The sequence below is a fragment of the Carya illinoinensis genome, chromosome 3 (genome assembly GCF_018687715.1).
Source record: "Carya illinoinensis cultivar Pawnee chromosome 3, C.illinoinensisPawnee_v1, whole genome shotgun sequence".
Taxonomy (NCBI): domain Eukaryota; kingdom Viridiplantae; phylum Streptophyta; class Magnoliopsida; order Fagales; family Juglandaceae; genus Carya; species Carya illinoinensis.
This window is the reverse complement of record NC_056754.1, coordinates 1985016-1997952: the sequence shown is the minus strand read 5'-3', so window position 1 is coordinate 1997952 and position 12937 is coordinate 1985016. Positions and strand designations below refer to the sequence as shown.

Sequence of the window (12937 nt, the reverse complement as noted above, 5' to 3'; positions counted from 1 at the left end):
AGTAGTGTATTTTGGAAGGCAAAAACCCCTTTTGCTCATGCGAGGGCAGAGTGTGAGAAGTGGACAATCGTATCTGAAGATCAGATATGATATATTTCTATTTACTCTCCAAAAGTAGGACCCATCTTTATGAGATTACAAGTCATTAAAAAAAAATTGTTCCAATCGATTGATTCTTATAACAAGGAGAACAAAAAGAACATAAATAAAAAAAAAAAATTGAAATGGAAATACTGTTGAGAGGTGAGGTGTCGAAATATGTGGATAATAAAGGAGGGATACGTACATAAAAGAATGTTGTGAGGTGCAAGGCAACCAAAGGGAGGAGGCCCAAAGTGGTAAAAAAGGAATAAGCAGAGAGATCCAACATTCCGTAATAGAAAGTGAAAGGGTGGGGACTGTTTTGGGTCCGTATTCCGTAAGAGAATGATGAAAAAGATAGGTTTACAATAAAAAGGTTGGAGTGGGATTGGAAAGCAGGCCCATTAAAGGGACCCACCCACGCTTCATTCTTTTCTACTGCAAACTCACTCCTGCTCTTTGACTTGACACTCACCGAGTCACCTCACCACTCTCTCTCAACTCTCAACTCTCAACTCTCACTCACTCACTCATTCTCACTCCCTCTCTCATTTTATTTCTAAATGCATGCCCTCATCTTCTTTGGACAGATCCATGCACATGAGACATGCATGGTCATCCACAAGTGGAGAACAAAATAATTAGTGTTTGAAGGGAGAGTGAAATGAGCATGTGGCACCATCTCTTAAGTCAAAGATTTAGACTACTATAATAATATGTCTATTAGCAAGATGTGTACCGTCTCCATGCTCCCTCTTTTTAAGAGAGTGGAGATTACGGTCCACTCATATCATCTGCCATTTGACTCTCCCATCTCAATTGGATATTCCTACAAATAATAAAAATAAAAAAAGGGAAGACTATCATTTGGTTGATACATGTGTTGCTATGTAATTGGTTTGTGGTTCTTCATACTCTTGGGATAACAGTATTTTTGTTGATAATACACATACGAGCCAAAAAAATAAATAAATTTTGAGATAGTTTCAAGTATCTATTTGTAAGCATAATCGTGTATTAATATGTACACCAATCTAATATGATTGGTCAAAAAATAAATTTTATTAAAAATAATACTAATTTAAATTTTAAATATGAAAGAATCAATATTGGTACGCAAATTAATACGTAACTTTACTTGTATGTAACAAAACTCTTTCTTTTAAGACCCAATATATAGCTCATTAGTACCAAATTTAACTCCATGAAAGGTTCTCGAAATTCATTTAGATATATATGACAATGAGAAATATTTTAACCATAAAAAAATTCTATCAAGATAAACGTATAAATTGACATGGATTGATATGACACATTATGTTATAAAATTATTTTTTTATAAAGTAAATTTAATATATTATATGAAACCACATCAATTTATAAATTTGTTTTTATAGATTTTTTTTTTTGTTATTGTAGCACTTCTCCCTATGACAATTGTGACCACCTAATCACTTTGTGGTTTTAATTAGTTGTGCTATTTTAAGTATCAACTTCCTAAATATTATACGAGCAAGAGGGTAATAGACCAAATTGTTGTGGTTTAACATGAAAATCTAAAGGTAAATGAGGCATTTCATGTCCCGTGATTTAGATAGCTCCAAAGGATAATTAAGAGGAGTCCATGTGATCAATGAACTATTACAATAATCACACATTTGAAAACTTTATGTGTTGGTGAATATGGGTGGCCTGAGTTAATTGGAGAGGATAACGAAAGGATTGAAAAAAGGGTCCCATATCATCATTGCATGTCATGTTCCATCATTTGATATTTTGTTTAAAAAAAACAAAAGCTTTAACAGGAAGATATCATGTAGATCGAGGGTGATGCATGCAACTTGTTTTGAGAGTATGATTAGAATAAATAAGAACGGACAAGCAAATGATTTGGATCTTCTAAAGAAAAAGGGGGATAAAAAGATTAGTGAAAACCATATGTGGAGAGGGATTTTGGAAATTGATTCTTCACTACTGCATTGATGTTAAAGAAAAGGGAAAACCCACCCCCCATGAACTTACCTATAGTTCATGGAGATTTATCAGGCAAATTATCTTTTCTATCTGACTGGTTGCAAAGGATTCGATCTTGACGAATGGAAGAGAAACAACTTGCTTTGGACATACATGTTTTTCAATTTACCTTCTTTTATTCGGTTTGTTTTTTCCCCTTTCAGGTAGAATCAATCTCAATCAAATCGTTCGTTAATATCTCTGACGATATCATGTTCCACCATTTTATTCTCCAATAAAAGAGAAAATACTTGCTTGATAAATATAATCATGACTTGTGTAAGAGACTCATTTTAAAAAAGAGTGAGTTCTACCATTTAAAAAATAAATTTTTTTCAAGTAGATATCATATTTATTTATTTTTGTTTTCAAAATGAGTGCACAACGTTTGTACATTCTATGACTGCAAATGCCATTTTTCATAAAGAAAATATGTGGTGAAAGAACGAGCAGGGCAAGATGAAATTTCAGAAGCACCTTTGAAGTCAGATCGGTTTGGGACTACGAAATATACATGGCATTTGCATTGCACAATATATATATATATGTTAATAATTAAAGTGTGACAGTCATGCATGAACTCGGTTTTTCCTCATGTTTTCTCTTCTCTCATCCATTAAAGCGTGATTGAATTGTGGTTGCAACTTGCATTCACTCGTGGACTCGGTCGTTTCCGCGTCTTTGAAGCAGAAGACTAATTGGAAGTGTGAAATCTATTAAGGAATCCAACCTAGTGAGCAAAACTCAAAAAGAGATAATCATTTTGTTTCAGAATATGGAAGTTCACTTTATATCCATGTTTTTTTGTTGGATACTAACATCCTAGTCTACATCTTAATCATATGTTCTTTATATATATAAATATATATTTTTTCTACTTTTCTTTCTGAAGCTTTGAAACAACCATGCATATAATTACACCATTGCTGTTCATTTCTATGGACGTTGGAAGACAGCCCATACACCCGTGGATGTCCTGTTAATCATCACCTTTGTTCTTTGTCACCCCTCTCTCATCACCCTTTGTCTTGGTAGGTCGGTTTTGTAAGTTCACTTCACCCTTCTTTCTCGCCTATCCTTCCTCTCTCTGCAACCCTTTTTCCCAAACATATTATTGTTTCTGAAAATATTTGTGTATGTCAATTGTCTCGTGACTCACTCTTCTATTTCTAAACTTTTTGAAATGGAGGATTAAGATTTACTCCCTTCGATATGACAAATGAAAAAGGGCGCAAAATACTTAATTTCAAAGAATATGTAGTCAACTCTCGTCGACAACGGGTTAAAATTTCATACATATGTTCTGATGGTTCTGAGGTATAATTCCTTCAGTTAAGGACATCCAATGTTACCAAGACAAGACAAAATGTAACAAAAATATTCCTGGATTTCAGATAAAAGCTCATGATTGATCATGCATCCTAGTCAAAAATCCACCGTCCCATGAAGAAACTGTTGGGTAATTTTTTAAGTAGATATTTGGTAGTGCAGAATAGCATATGCAATGCGCACTAGTTGTTTTTCTTGCTAAAACGGAACTCTTTATACGACTTTTCAACTTGGTTTAAGGTTTAATTATAGACTCCCCTGTGGTCATATACTTAATAAATAAATAGAAATACTTTTGCCACAAAACATTCTATAAAAGTAAACTTACAAATACTATATAAAATCATGTCAATTTATCAATTTACTTTTGTGATATCTCATTTATTGTGCATGTTTTTAAAAACAAATACATCATAAAAACAGATATTAAGTAAACGTAGTTGCGATGATATCAGAAACCAATGATACAGACAGATAAATGAGTTTCTTCTCTCTCTCTCTTTTTTTTTTTTGAGCTCGCCATCAAAATACAGAATGTTGGTCGCATCATGATCGCCCACCCGATCAAAAGTAACCCATATCGACCCGACTTCCACTTCATAGGATATATATATATATATAGACACATCTATATAACGTCAATTTCTCAGTGGCTTTGTTGGGCATCATGCCTCCAAAACTTGCCCTCCCCACAAAAAGAAAAAAAAGCTGCCCTATTGCTGGTATCTGTTATGCGTAGTTTGCTTCTCGTTGCAAACTCAACGGGAAGTGTTCATTACCAAACATGGATGGTTCTGCAAATTGAATTTAACTCCTTCATCCTCTTGTGTAAAATCACTGCATCAAAAAGCATGTCCAATTTGTTGCGCCTGTATGAACCTATGAGATTGTAAGCAGAAACACACCTCCATGTTTGTTGGGCAAATGGCAATTCTTCAGTCCAAGTGATCACGAAAACGGATAATTTTGTTGATGAATGGCTTCTCACGGCGATAGCTGTTAATGTATATATTTTAGATAAGCAAATGAAACAGGTCAAAGGAACAAAAGCAAAAACATGGAGACAGCGTTTATGGCAACTACAATTAAAAAAAATGGAGAAAGAAGACAGTTTGCTGCAGTTAATGACAGCTTTCAAATTGAGTTTTTTTTGGGGGAGGGGGGAAGAAGATACTTACATGACAAAAGATGACATACAGAAGCAAGCAAACCCAATGAAAAAGTGAACCGAAAATGTTGTCCAGAAATTTTCACGATCCAGAAAAATCTTCTCAGAAATGAGTGTAACTACCCCTGAAAACAACAGAACTGTCCATCCTGAAGGCAAGCAGCTGGAAAATGAAAATGAAGAAGAATCCTGTGGAGAGGAAGCAAGTATTTCAAGATCAAAATCAACACCAGAACAAGAAACACCAACGCATGAAAGCCATACCTGGAAATACTGCTTTATGAATACTGTAGAGTATATAATCCTCAAAATCATATCTTTACAATGGTCAAGAACCACAACTCAATTATTTTAATCTCTATTTGAGAAGTAAAATCCGAATTATTGATATATATACACATAGACACACACACACACATCAATTATTATTCACATAAGAGATCAAATTATAGAAAGAACACGGAACATTACCCAGAATACAAAACAAATGGGCACAAAGAAGAATTCCCGTAGTCTGAAAAGGATACTTAGAGAATTTGCCAAGATTAAGCCAACTGCACCAGCCGAGCGTATCAGCAGAACATTCAGTACTATATAAATCAATGAGAATACAAGCAGCGAATCATTTGAACGCTTGAGTTCATTTTCGGTTGCAACTGCATGTAGAAATGCTTCAGAAGTTCCTGACACAATGAAAATAATGAACTATAAATTTCTGGCACTGTTGTCTACCATGAAATCAGATATGTTGGATAAAATGTAGAATAGGATAAATTGTATCCATAGGAATTTTGGAACGGCTCTGTCCAATTCCAGCACAGAGAAACTGTTCACATTTTTATAAGACGGTTAATTTGGTGTAATCTTGTGTAAAGTTGATTATGGATTTTCACTACAGCTGCCCACATCATCTTTTTTTCCTTTTCACCAAGTCCAGCTGTCCACATCATACTTGGAGATCCCGTAGGAAATATAAACAAATGCCCAAGAAAAAGGCTGAAGTGAGGAAGCATGAAACAAAAAAATTACTAACCATTCATAGCCAAGACAATGATATAAAGGCAATAATACCGGAGGGCTGTTGATGCTTCTCCATCACTCCACTTCCGACCGTACAACAATCTGATGAGAGAATAAGAGAAACTTGGGCCAAATGCCATAAATACAAGCCCTACAAAATATACAGTGGCAAATTCAGACAAGAGGGGAACAACATTAATAAAATAAAAAGAAAAAAAAGTGATAACATCCCAAGAGCTATCAAGAAAAAATGACATTGATCATTAATGGTCATCGACTTTTAGTCTCGTGTTTTCTTTATGTCAATGGTTTTCAGCTGTAGTGCTTAATGGAGATTCTGTTCATGATTTCCTATTCGTTTTCTTCTTTATAGAATGTAATTAGGTGTTTTCTTTGGCATACTTCCTATATGCATGGGCTTTGCCTATTTCATTCGATGAATAAAATTCTTCTTACTTATCATAAAAACTTGTAGTCTTGTACCATCTCAGTATATATGCTGAAGCCAGAACTTTTGCATAGAAACCCTTTTTATAAGTAACTTTGAATGCTTGGGGATTCGCTAGAACTTTTCAAAAAGAACTTTTGCATAGAACCATGCTCACAGGTGATATAGAATGGTTAAAACTATACTGATGGGACATCCATACTCATGTAGATTTCCACACTATGGAAGAAGCTTTGGAAATCTTATCTGGAGGTAATCTATGAAACCTTTTTTGCCACATATCAAAGGGGGGAAAAAAAACTCAAACTTGTAAAACCACTATGGAAGTGAATGTGGGAACTAAAATAACAGCTTCTACCAGAATCTCAGCATACTTGGCACAAGAGTTTCCCAGTAACATGTCACGATTAATGGGGGTAAAGCAAGCATTTTTTGCTCTTCTGCTAAACCAATTTCTATCCTACCATACTCACAGGTGAACTCTACGGCCCTATCAGTACATATTTTGGGTGAATGCAAAATAAAACAACAATGCAATTGATATAAGAGTAATAAAAAAAAAACAATTCCAATAAAACTAAAAGTTAATATCCCAGAAAGTTCATTTTATAGAACAAGGACCAATAAGGAAAGCTTTAGAAAGGTAACTGGATGATGAAGTGAGTATAAAAACAAACCAATTAATATAACTAACTTCAGGGCGTCTGAGAGGCCATTTCCCAATTTCCTGCTTCTATCTGGATATTTTCCTGTTAATACATAAACATGACAAAATATAAACAGCTTTGGACTATTAAAAGTGCAAAATTCGGAGAAAGAAATCTAACAAGAAAAAATAACCCACGATCAAGATTAGTTATATGCTGGATTTCAGCACCCAAAAAAAAAAAAAAATCAAAGGCGAGATGTAAACCTGATGCAGACTTTGCAAAGGTAGCATATGAGCTTTCTTCAAAAGGAAGAAAGACCATCCTTACTACTAAGCTTCCTGGAATGTGAAAAAAATAACAGTCTAAGCATGTTCAGAAATCCCAACAGTAAAATGTAAAAATTGATCACATTTTTCCAGTAAAAATATCCATCTATGTTGAGTAAACAATCATAGTTTAATCATAAGGTAATTTAACTGCACTACACAAGATAATTTTTTTTTTTTATAGGTATGCACTACACAAGATAAATGAACCATATACTTACCTAGTTTGTCTACAACTCCATATACAGCTTGGTTATATGGTGTATCCAACCACACAAGGACCATCTTTTCTCCTTCTTGAAGGATCAACTTCCGAAAGGATTGAAGGGTAAACAAAAAACACATGTTTGACAGCTGCCTGTCATAATCCTTCAAATTTCCAGATCTGTGAAAGTATATGTTATTTACTAGAGATGGGTAGCTAATAGCTAATAATGATTGGCCTAGAGGTTGGGCAGCCCAATCCACCCAAAGGAGAATTTAGACAACATCAGAACAATAGTTTCGGGAATTTAGCTCCTTTCTCTTCTTTCTCTGGTTCAACAATCATCCCGTATTCATTTTGAAGAGAAAATGATGCACAAGAGAAAAGAACCTATACCTAAAAGGGAAAAGAGCAGAACTACTGAATGCATGGAAAAGAAGAAAATAGCCCCAATAGCCCAGGAGCAAGCAAGCTCCATATGCGGCTTGTGACAATGCAAATACAATCTCTTTCTCCTGCAAGCAACCGATCAATTACTGATGATTAGAAGCTTTATCACATCCCTATTCCTCTAAACTGTGAACAATTGCAGAACTTTATAGGATGGGCTTAGCAACAAATGCAGAAATTGAAAACAAAAAAACCATACTACGAATTAAAACATCAGCATGAATGGCAGCCAAGATTCAATTGAGGAGAATTTAGATACTGTTGTTCATTAATCAATTAAAAACAGCTTTGGAAGGCTGAAATGTGCCTTTGACAACAACATATGGCTTCTGTCAACATTAATTGGGTTCCAAGGTTGAAGATATTTAAGCTACCAACTCTAAAAGGTTCAACAGGTGAGAGTGACTTGGCAAATTCACAACCTATAAATTTCAAGATTGACAGCATATTCCAGTTTCAATCTTACCATGCCAGTTTGATAGACAATGAGGATATACATTGTTAAGCAACGCGAAAGTGTAGCTGCAGTTTCAACCATCAACCGCAACTTAAGCAGAAGCAAGTTCTGAGAAAGGATATACAATGGCTCTGCTAATAGCTCTAATATACAAGCACAACCTGCCATAAGATATGAAATGGTCTCATCGATTAAACGAACAAAAATATGATGAGAAAATAAAGTATTCATTAAGATTTGACACTCAAGTACTACTAGTCTGTGCAAACAAAAGTTTTTCACTTATTCAGATAATAGTGGACACTCCATATCTAAGGTTAATTGGAAGTAGATATAGAAATTTACCATTAATCAAAATAGCCTGTGCATATGGATTAGAATAACTTATTTCTTGCCACCAAAAGACCAAAAAGCATGCTACTACTGTTATAACTACTCCAAGGGGGAGAGTAGCCCAAGAAACTTTCATCAGCTTCGTCGTGTTTTCTTCCACTGAAGAGTCATCACTGCAGCATAAGATAATACTTTTAGGAGATAGATTTAAGGTCGGGTTGATTTTCTAACTTCATTATTTGAAAGGTCATAATTGGGTTAATCTGGCTACTTTAGTTGACCTATAATCACAATTATTATCCCTATTGCATTGAGTTGCATAGTTACACATGCTCCTTAAAATCCACTTTCATGAATCTTTTTCCTATTATATAATCGCTTTTAAAACTATATTCTAAATAAAAGTACCCAAGTTTATGCTTGTAACTTAAAGGCATGTAAGTGAGCATTGGTCACAATTCCAAGCAAAATATCGTTATTGAATTAATAAAAGATCATAGAAGACTAGTAGGTAACTATTTCAACCCCGAACTCAGCCTATTTATTAACTTCCGTTTAGGCTGATGACTTGATACATACATTAGGGTACCCATTTCCCTATTTATCATTTATTACCTCCCATAACAATTTGCATTTCTCCATCATTGAATTGCATCTTTCGAGAACATTTACGATTATTGTCTCTCCCTTCAGCTCATATAAAATCTAAAGGAAGATTTTACATACTACACTCTCATCCCACTCTTATCCCACTGTGATGAGGTGGCATTGTCCATCAATTTTTTAGTATTTCTTAAAAATATAAGAGATGATCCAAGGGTGATGAAAAGTGTCACATTTATGAAATGGTATGAAAGTGGGATAGGAGTGTGGCATGAAGTATTACTCAAAATCTACCAGACTAACGCATTCACCCACCAAAAACAGCATGTCAGTTAAAGTACCAATGTCAACCTTAGAATATAGGCCTTATGAACCCAACAATTGCCTAGCCCTCAAGCACAAAAATACTGAACTTCTGAAGCAAGTTTAAGCAAACAATACATCAACACATAAATAAGTTATACATGCATTGGAAGAATAAAAGGAAATGAAAAAAAATTCATTACAAATACTATTTGGGAGCACCATTTCATGTCTACTCGCATGCATGCTCGCCGGAATCCCTCCCGACTGAGAAACAAGATACACATGGTGAATAGATGGAATTGTACTGCATAAAGCTGCAACAGAGAAATGAACTTCATTAAAAAAAACTCTTGATAACAAGAATTTAGAAAGCAGTACAAAAATCCAAAAAAAAAAAAAAAAAAAAGACAGAGAGAAAAGGGTGGGGTAGTCATCAGCATTCCATTGAAGGAAACTTCAAAAGTGAAGGTTATTAGTATCCAATCAACCCTAAAATTACTTTCAACTTCCCAAAACAAAGGTAGTGTAGGGCGAATAACTCAGAGACCCCACGAAATCCAATGGCACATTTACAGAGAAACTAAATGCTTCTTATTTTCTTTGAATTTTCAATTTTATTGCCCAAGTAAAACAACTGAATGAAAACTCAGTGTCTGCATGCAAATTGCAAGCTGAGAGAGAGAGAGAGAGAGAGAGAGAGAGAGAGAGAGAGAGAGAGAGAGAGAGAGAGAGAGAGAGCATACAGCTTGATCAATCAAACCAATAAATCAAGAGTGATATTTAAAAAGTCTCTTTTCCTTTGTTTGAAATGTTCAAATGTGAACCTGAATAATACTAGGAAAAAATCAGTGTTTATTAGTCCCAATAATGCTGCATAAAATGAATGAATTCTCTGCTGCTTTCCAAGTTCCCTGACAAAATAATACTTTACGGCACACTTTGTTTCAGATTCTCTCACACACTCTCTCTGAAAAGAAAAAAAAAAAAAAAAAAAAAAAAAAATTCTGGACAAATTTCTTGTCGCACGTGATGTTAGGCCCAAGCATATCCCGGTTTGCTCCAAAACAAAATGATGTTGGCATCTACGTTACAGCCTAAAGCTTTCGCCGTTTCTCATGTCACTAGAAGCCTATGATGGGTTTCAAGATATGCAAAAGTAATTGCAAGCTTAAAACAAGAAAAAATGTAATTCAGCAAAAAAATGAAAGAGGAGGATATTTTTACCGCGTAGTGCTCTTCTGTAAGATGCCTCACGATCCATGAATTGAATACAAATGGAATTCCCCTTGACAAGAACTGTGTAGCTAATCCGAAAATGTAGAATGAAATTTAAAAAAAGAAGAAATAAATAATACGTACAAAAGCCAATTGCTTACGGGAAAATGCAAGTAAAATAAATTCATTGTAAAAATTCCAACCAAATTAATGACCAAGTTTATCTAATGAAAGGGATAGTAGCCCGATTTTATTCTTGTTTTCTACTTGCATCTTGTTTCTTAATTTTTGCCCCTCAAACAGGACAAGTTCAGTTTCAGTAGGCGAGAAAAAGAAAACAAGAAATCCTCAACTCAAATAGTTGACAAATAGAGCTGAATTTTCTGATGAAAACAAAAAGAGAAAAATACTAGTAAAAAAGATGTTCTGTTCTTTTTCGTCCGCTTTCTGAGCAACCAAACGGATGGTAAAGAAAACTGAGCTAATTAGAAATATTGGAAATGTACAATTTAAGACTTTCTCCGCATGAGATCCGAGGAAAACTAACCAAGCAAGTACTTGAAAGTGCGAGAAAAATCCGCAGTGTCTGTCCCTCCCATCATTTGGGACTGAACCATGGAGGAGGCCTTCGACATCTCAAGAAGCAACCTGCGAACCGAATCGGATCGGGTCAGATATAAATGAAGAATTCTCTTCTTCGGCCATCATTTTTAACACACTGACCACACCTACACGCTGGCAGCAGAGCAAATGACCAGAAAGACCAAAAACTCAAATACACGTTTTAGCCTTCTGGCGTTGTACAGTGACGCGGTTTTAATTAAAAGCAATGTTACGTTCAGCCGTAGAATTACAAACGTCGTGTAGTCATTTTAAAAAAAAATGAGATTTACAATTAAAAAGTTAATTTTTTTCATGTGAGTTCTATATTAATTGATTTTTTTCAAAGCAACTGCACGCCGCTTGCACAACCACGACTATAAATATCATTTCTTTTTAATTAAATAAAAGTAAAAATTTCTATTCATCATTTTTACGTTACATATTATATATAATTTTTTATTTTTTTTATTTTATCAAATAAGCAATGAGTTGAATAATTTAATTAATTTAAAGAAATAAAATAAATTAAAAAACTAAAAAAATATGATGTGTAACATGTAAAACGATAAGTATCAAAACTAAATAAAAGTATCACTTTGTTCAACTCGACGAATAAGGCTGAAGAAAGAAGAAATTTTCATAGCAAAGCTTAATAAGGGGTTGTTTGGATCATTTTATTTAATCATTATAATTTTTTAAAATTTTTATATAAAATAAAATATAATAAATAATTTAAATTTTTTAAATATTAAAATAAAAATATTATTAACAAATATTATTTTATTTAATTTTTAATTTTTATCTCATTTCTACTCACTATTCAAATATCTCTAAAAGTTTTTTCACAATCCAAAATCCTATATAACCGTGGTGTCTCATGCACTCGTACATAATGTACAATCGGTAGAATCTGTCGCTAGTCAATATGTTTATATATATATATATATATATATATTAGGAAAATGCTATAATGCCCATTTCCCGTGCCCCTCAAAGTGACCACTGGTCACAAATTTTTTTTTTATAATTTTTTTTTACTTAGTGATTAAAAAAGTGATTTTAAGTATATTGATATTTTTTTTATATTTTTTAAAAATGTTTAAATATATTAAAAAAATCTAAAAAAAAAAAAACAAAAAATTTGACCATGCGGTCAAATGGAGCGGTGCACTCTGGGCGGAGAGTAGCACCTTCCTATATATTAATGTGCAATTGGTTAGTAATAATGTATAGGACGACGGACGTTCAATTTTGTTGTCTACTTCCATTCGTTAGTATTGATTTTGGGACGCAGGAGAATGAGACGATAAGATGATTTATAAATAATAGTGGAATAATTTAAATGAAATATTTTTAAAATTTTAAAAAATAAGATGTAAAAAGTTAAATAAAAATATTATAAAATTAAAATATTATTATAACATAATATTTTAATATTACTTTTATTTTGGCATTTGAAAAAATTAAATTCTTTTTTATTTTAAAGTTTAGAAAAGTTTTAATAATTAGTTTGAAAGTATTTATATTTGAAAGATATTTAGAAATGAGATGAGATGATATGAGAATTACTACCAAACATCCCAGATTTTGGAAAGGTGAAAGAAACTTATTTTGTTGATGAATAATACTATATATAGTTATAAAATGCGCAAGTATCGCACAATCTTTTTACAAAAGAGGGAGATGAACTATTAAAAAATTAATTTTTTTTACGTGAGTTATATATTTTG

General features: G+C 33.4%; 1 protein-coding gene across 5 annotated transcripts; it reads right to left on the bottom strand.

The window, feature by feature from the left end:
* Positions 1-3766: 3766 nt before the first annotated feature.
* Positions 3767-11346, bottom strand: LOC122302406 (protein RFT1 homolog). Of its 5 annotated transcripts, XM_043113650.1 has the most exons (14): positions 11152-11339; positions 10614-10693; positions 9609-9703; positions 8493-8653; positions 8157-8308; positions 7637-7755; positions 7257-7420; positions 6973-7047; positions 6737-6808; positions 5625-5762; positions 5119-5274; positions 4856-4908; positions 4602-4780; positions 3767-4419 (listed from the first exon to the last, which is right to left on the bottom strand). In XM_043113650.1, exons 1-14 carry the CDS (start codon positions 11237-11239, stop codon positions 4359-4361), a joined length of 1593 nt encoding a protein of 530 aa, XP_042969584.1. In that variant the 5' UTR covers positions 11240-11339; the 3' UTR covers positions 3767-4358. The 5 variants fall into 5 exon arrangements, with proteins under 5 accessions (XP_042969584.1, XP_042969583.1, XP_042969585.1 ...); XM_043113649.1 differs by lacking the exon at positions 4856-4908 and having other exon boundaries at positions 5063-5274; positions 11152-11342; XM_043113651.1 differs by lacking the exons at positions 4856-4908; positions 8493-8653 and having other exon boundaries at positions 5063-5274; positions 9590-9703; positions 10614-10685; positions 11152-11346.
* Between the last annotated feature and the right edge of the window lie 1591 nt (positions 11347-12937).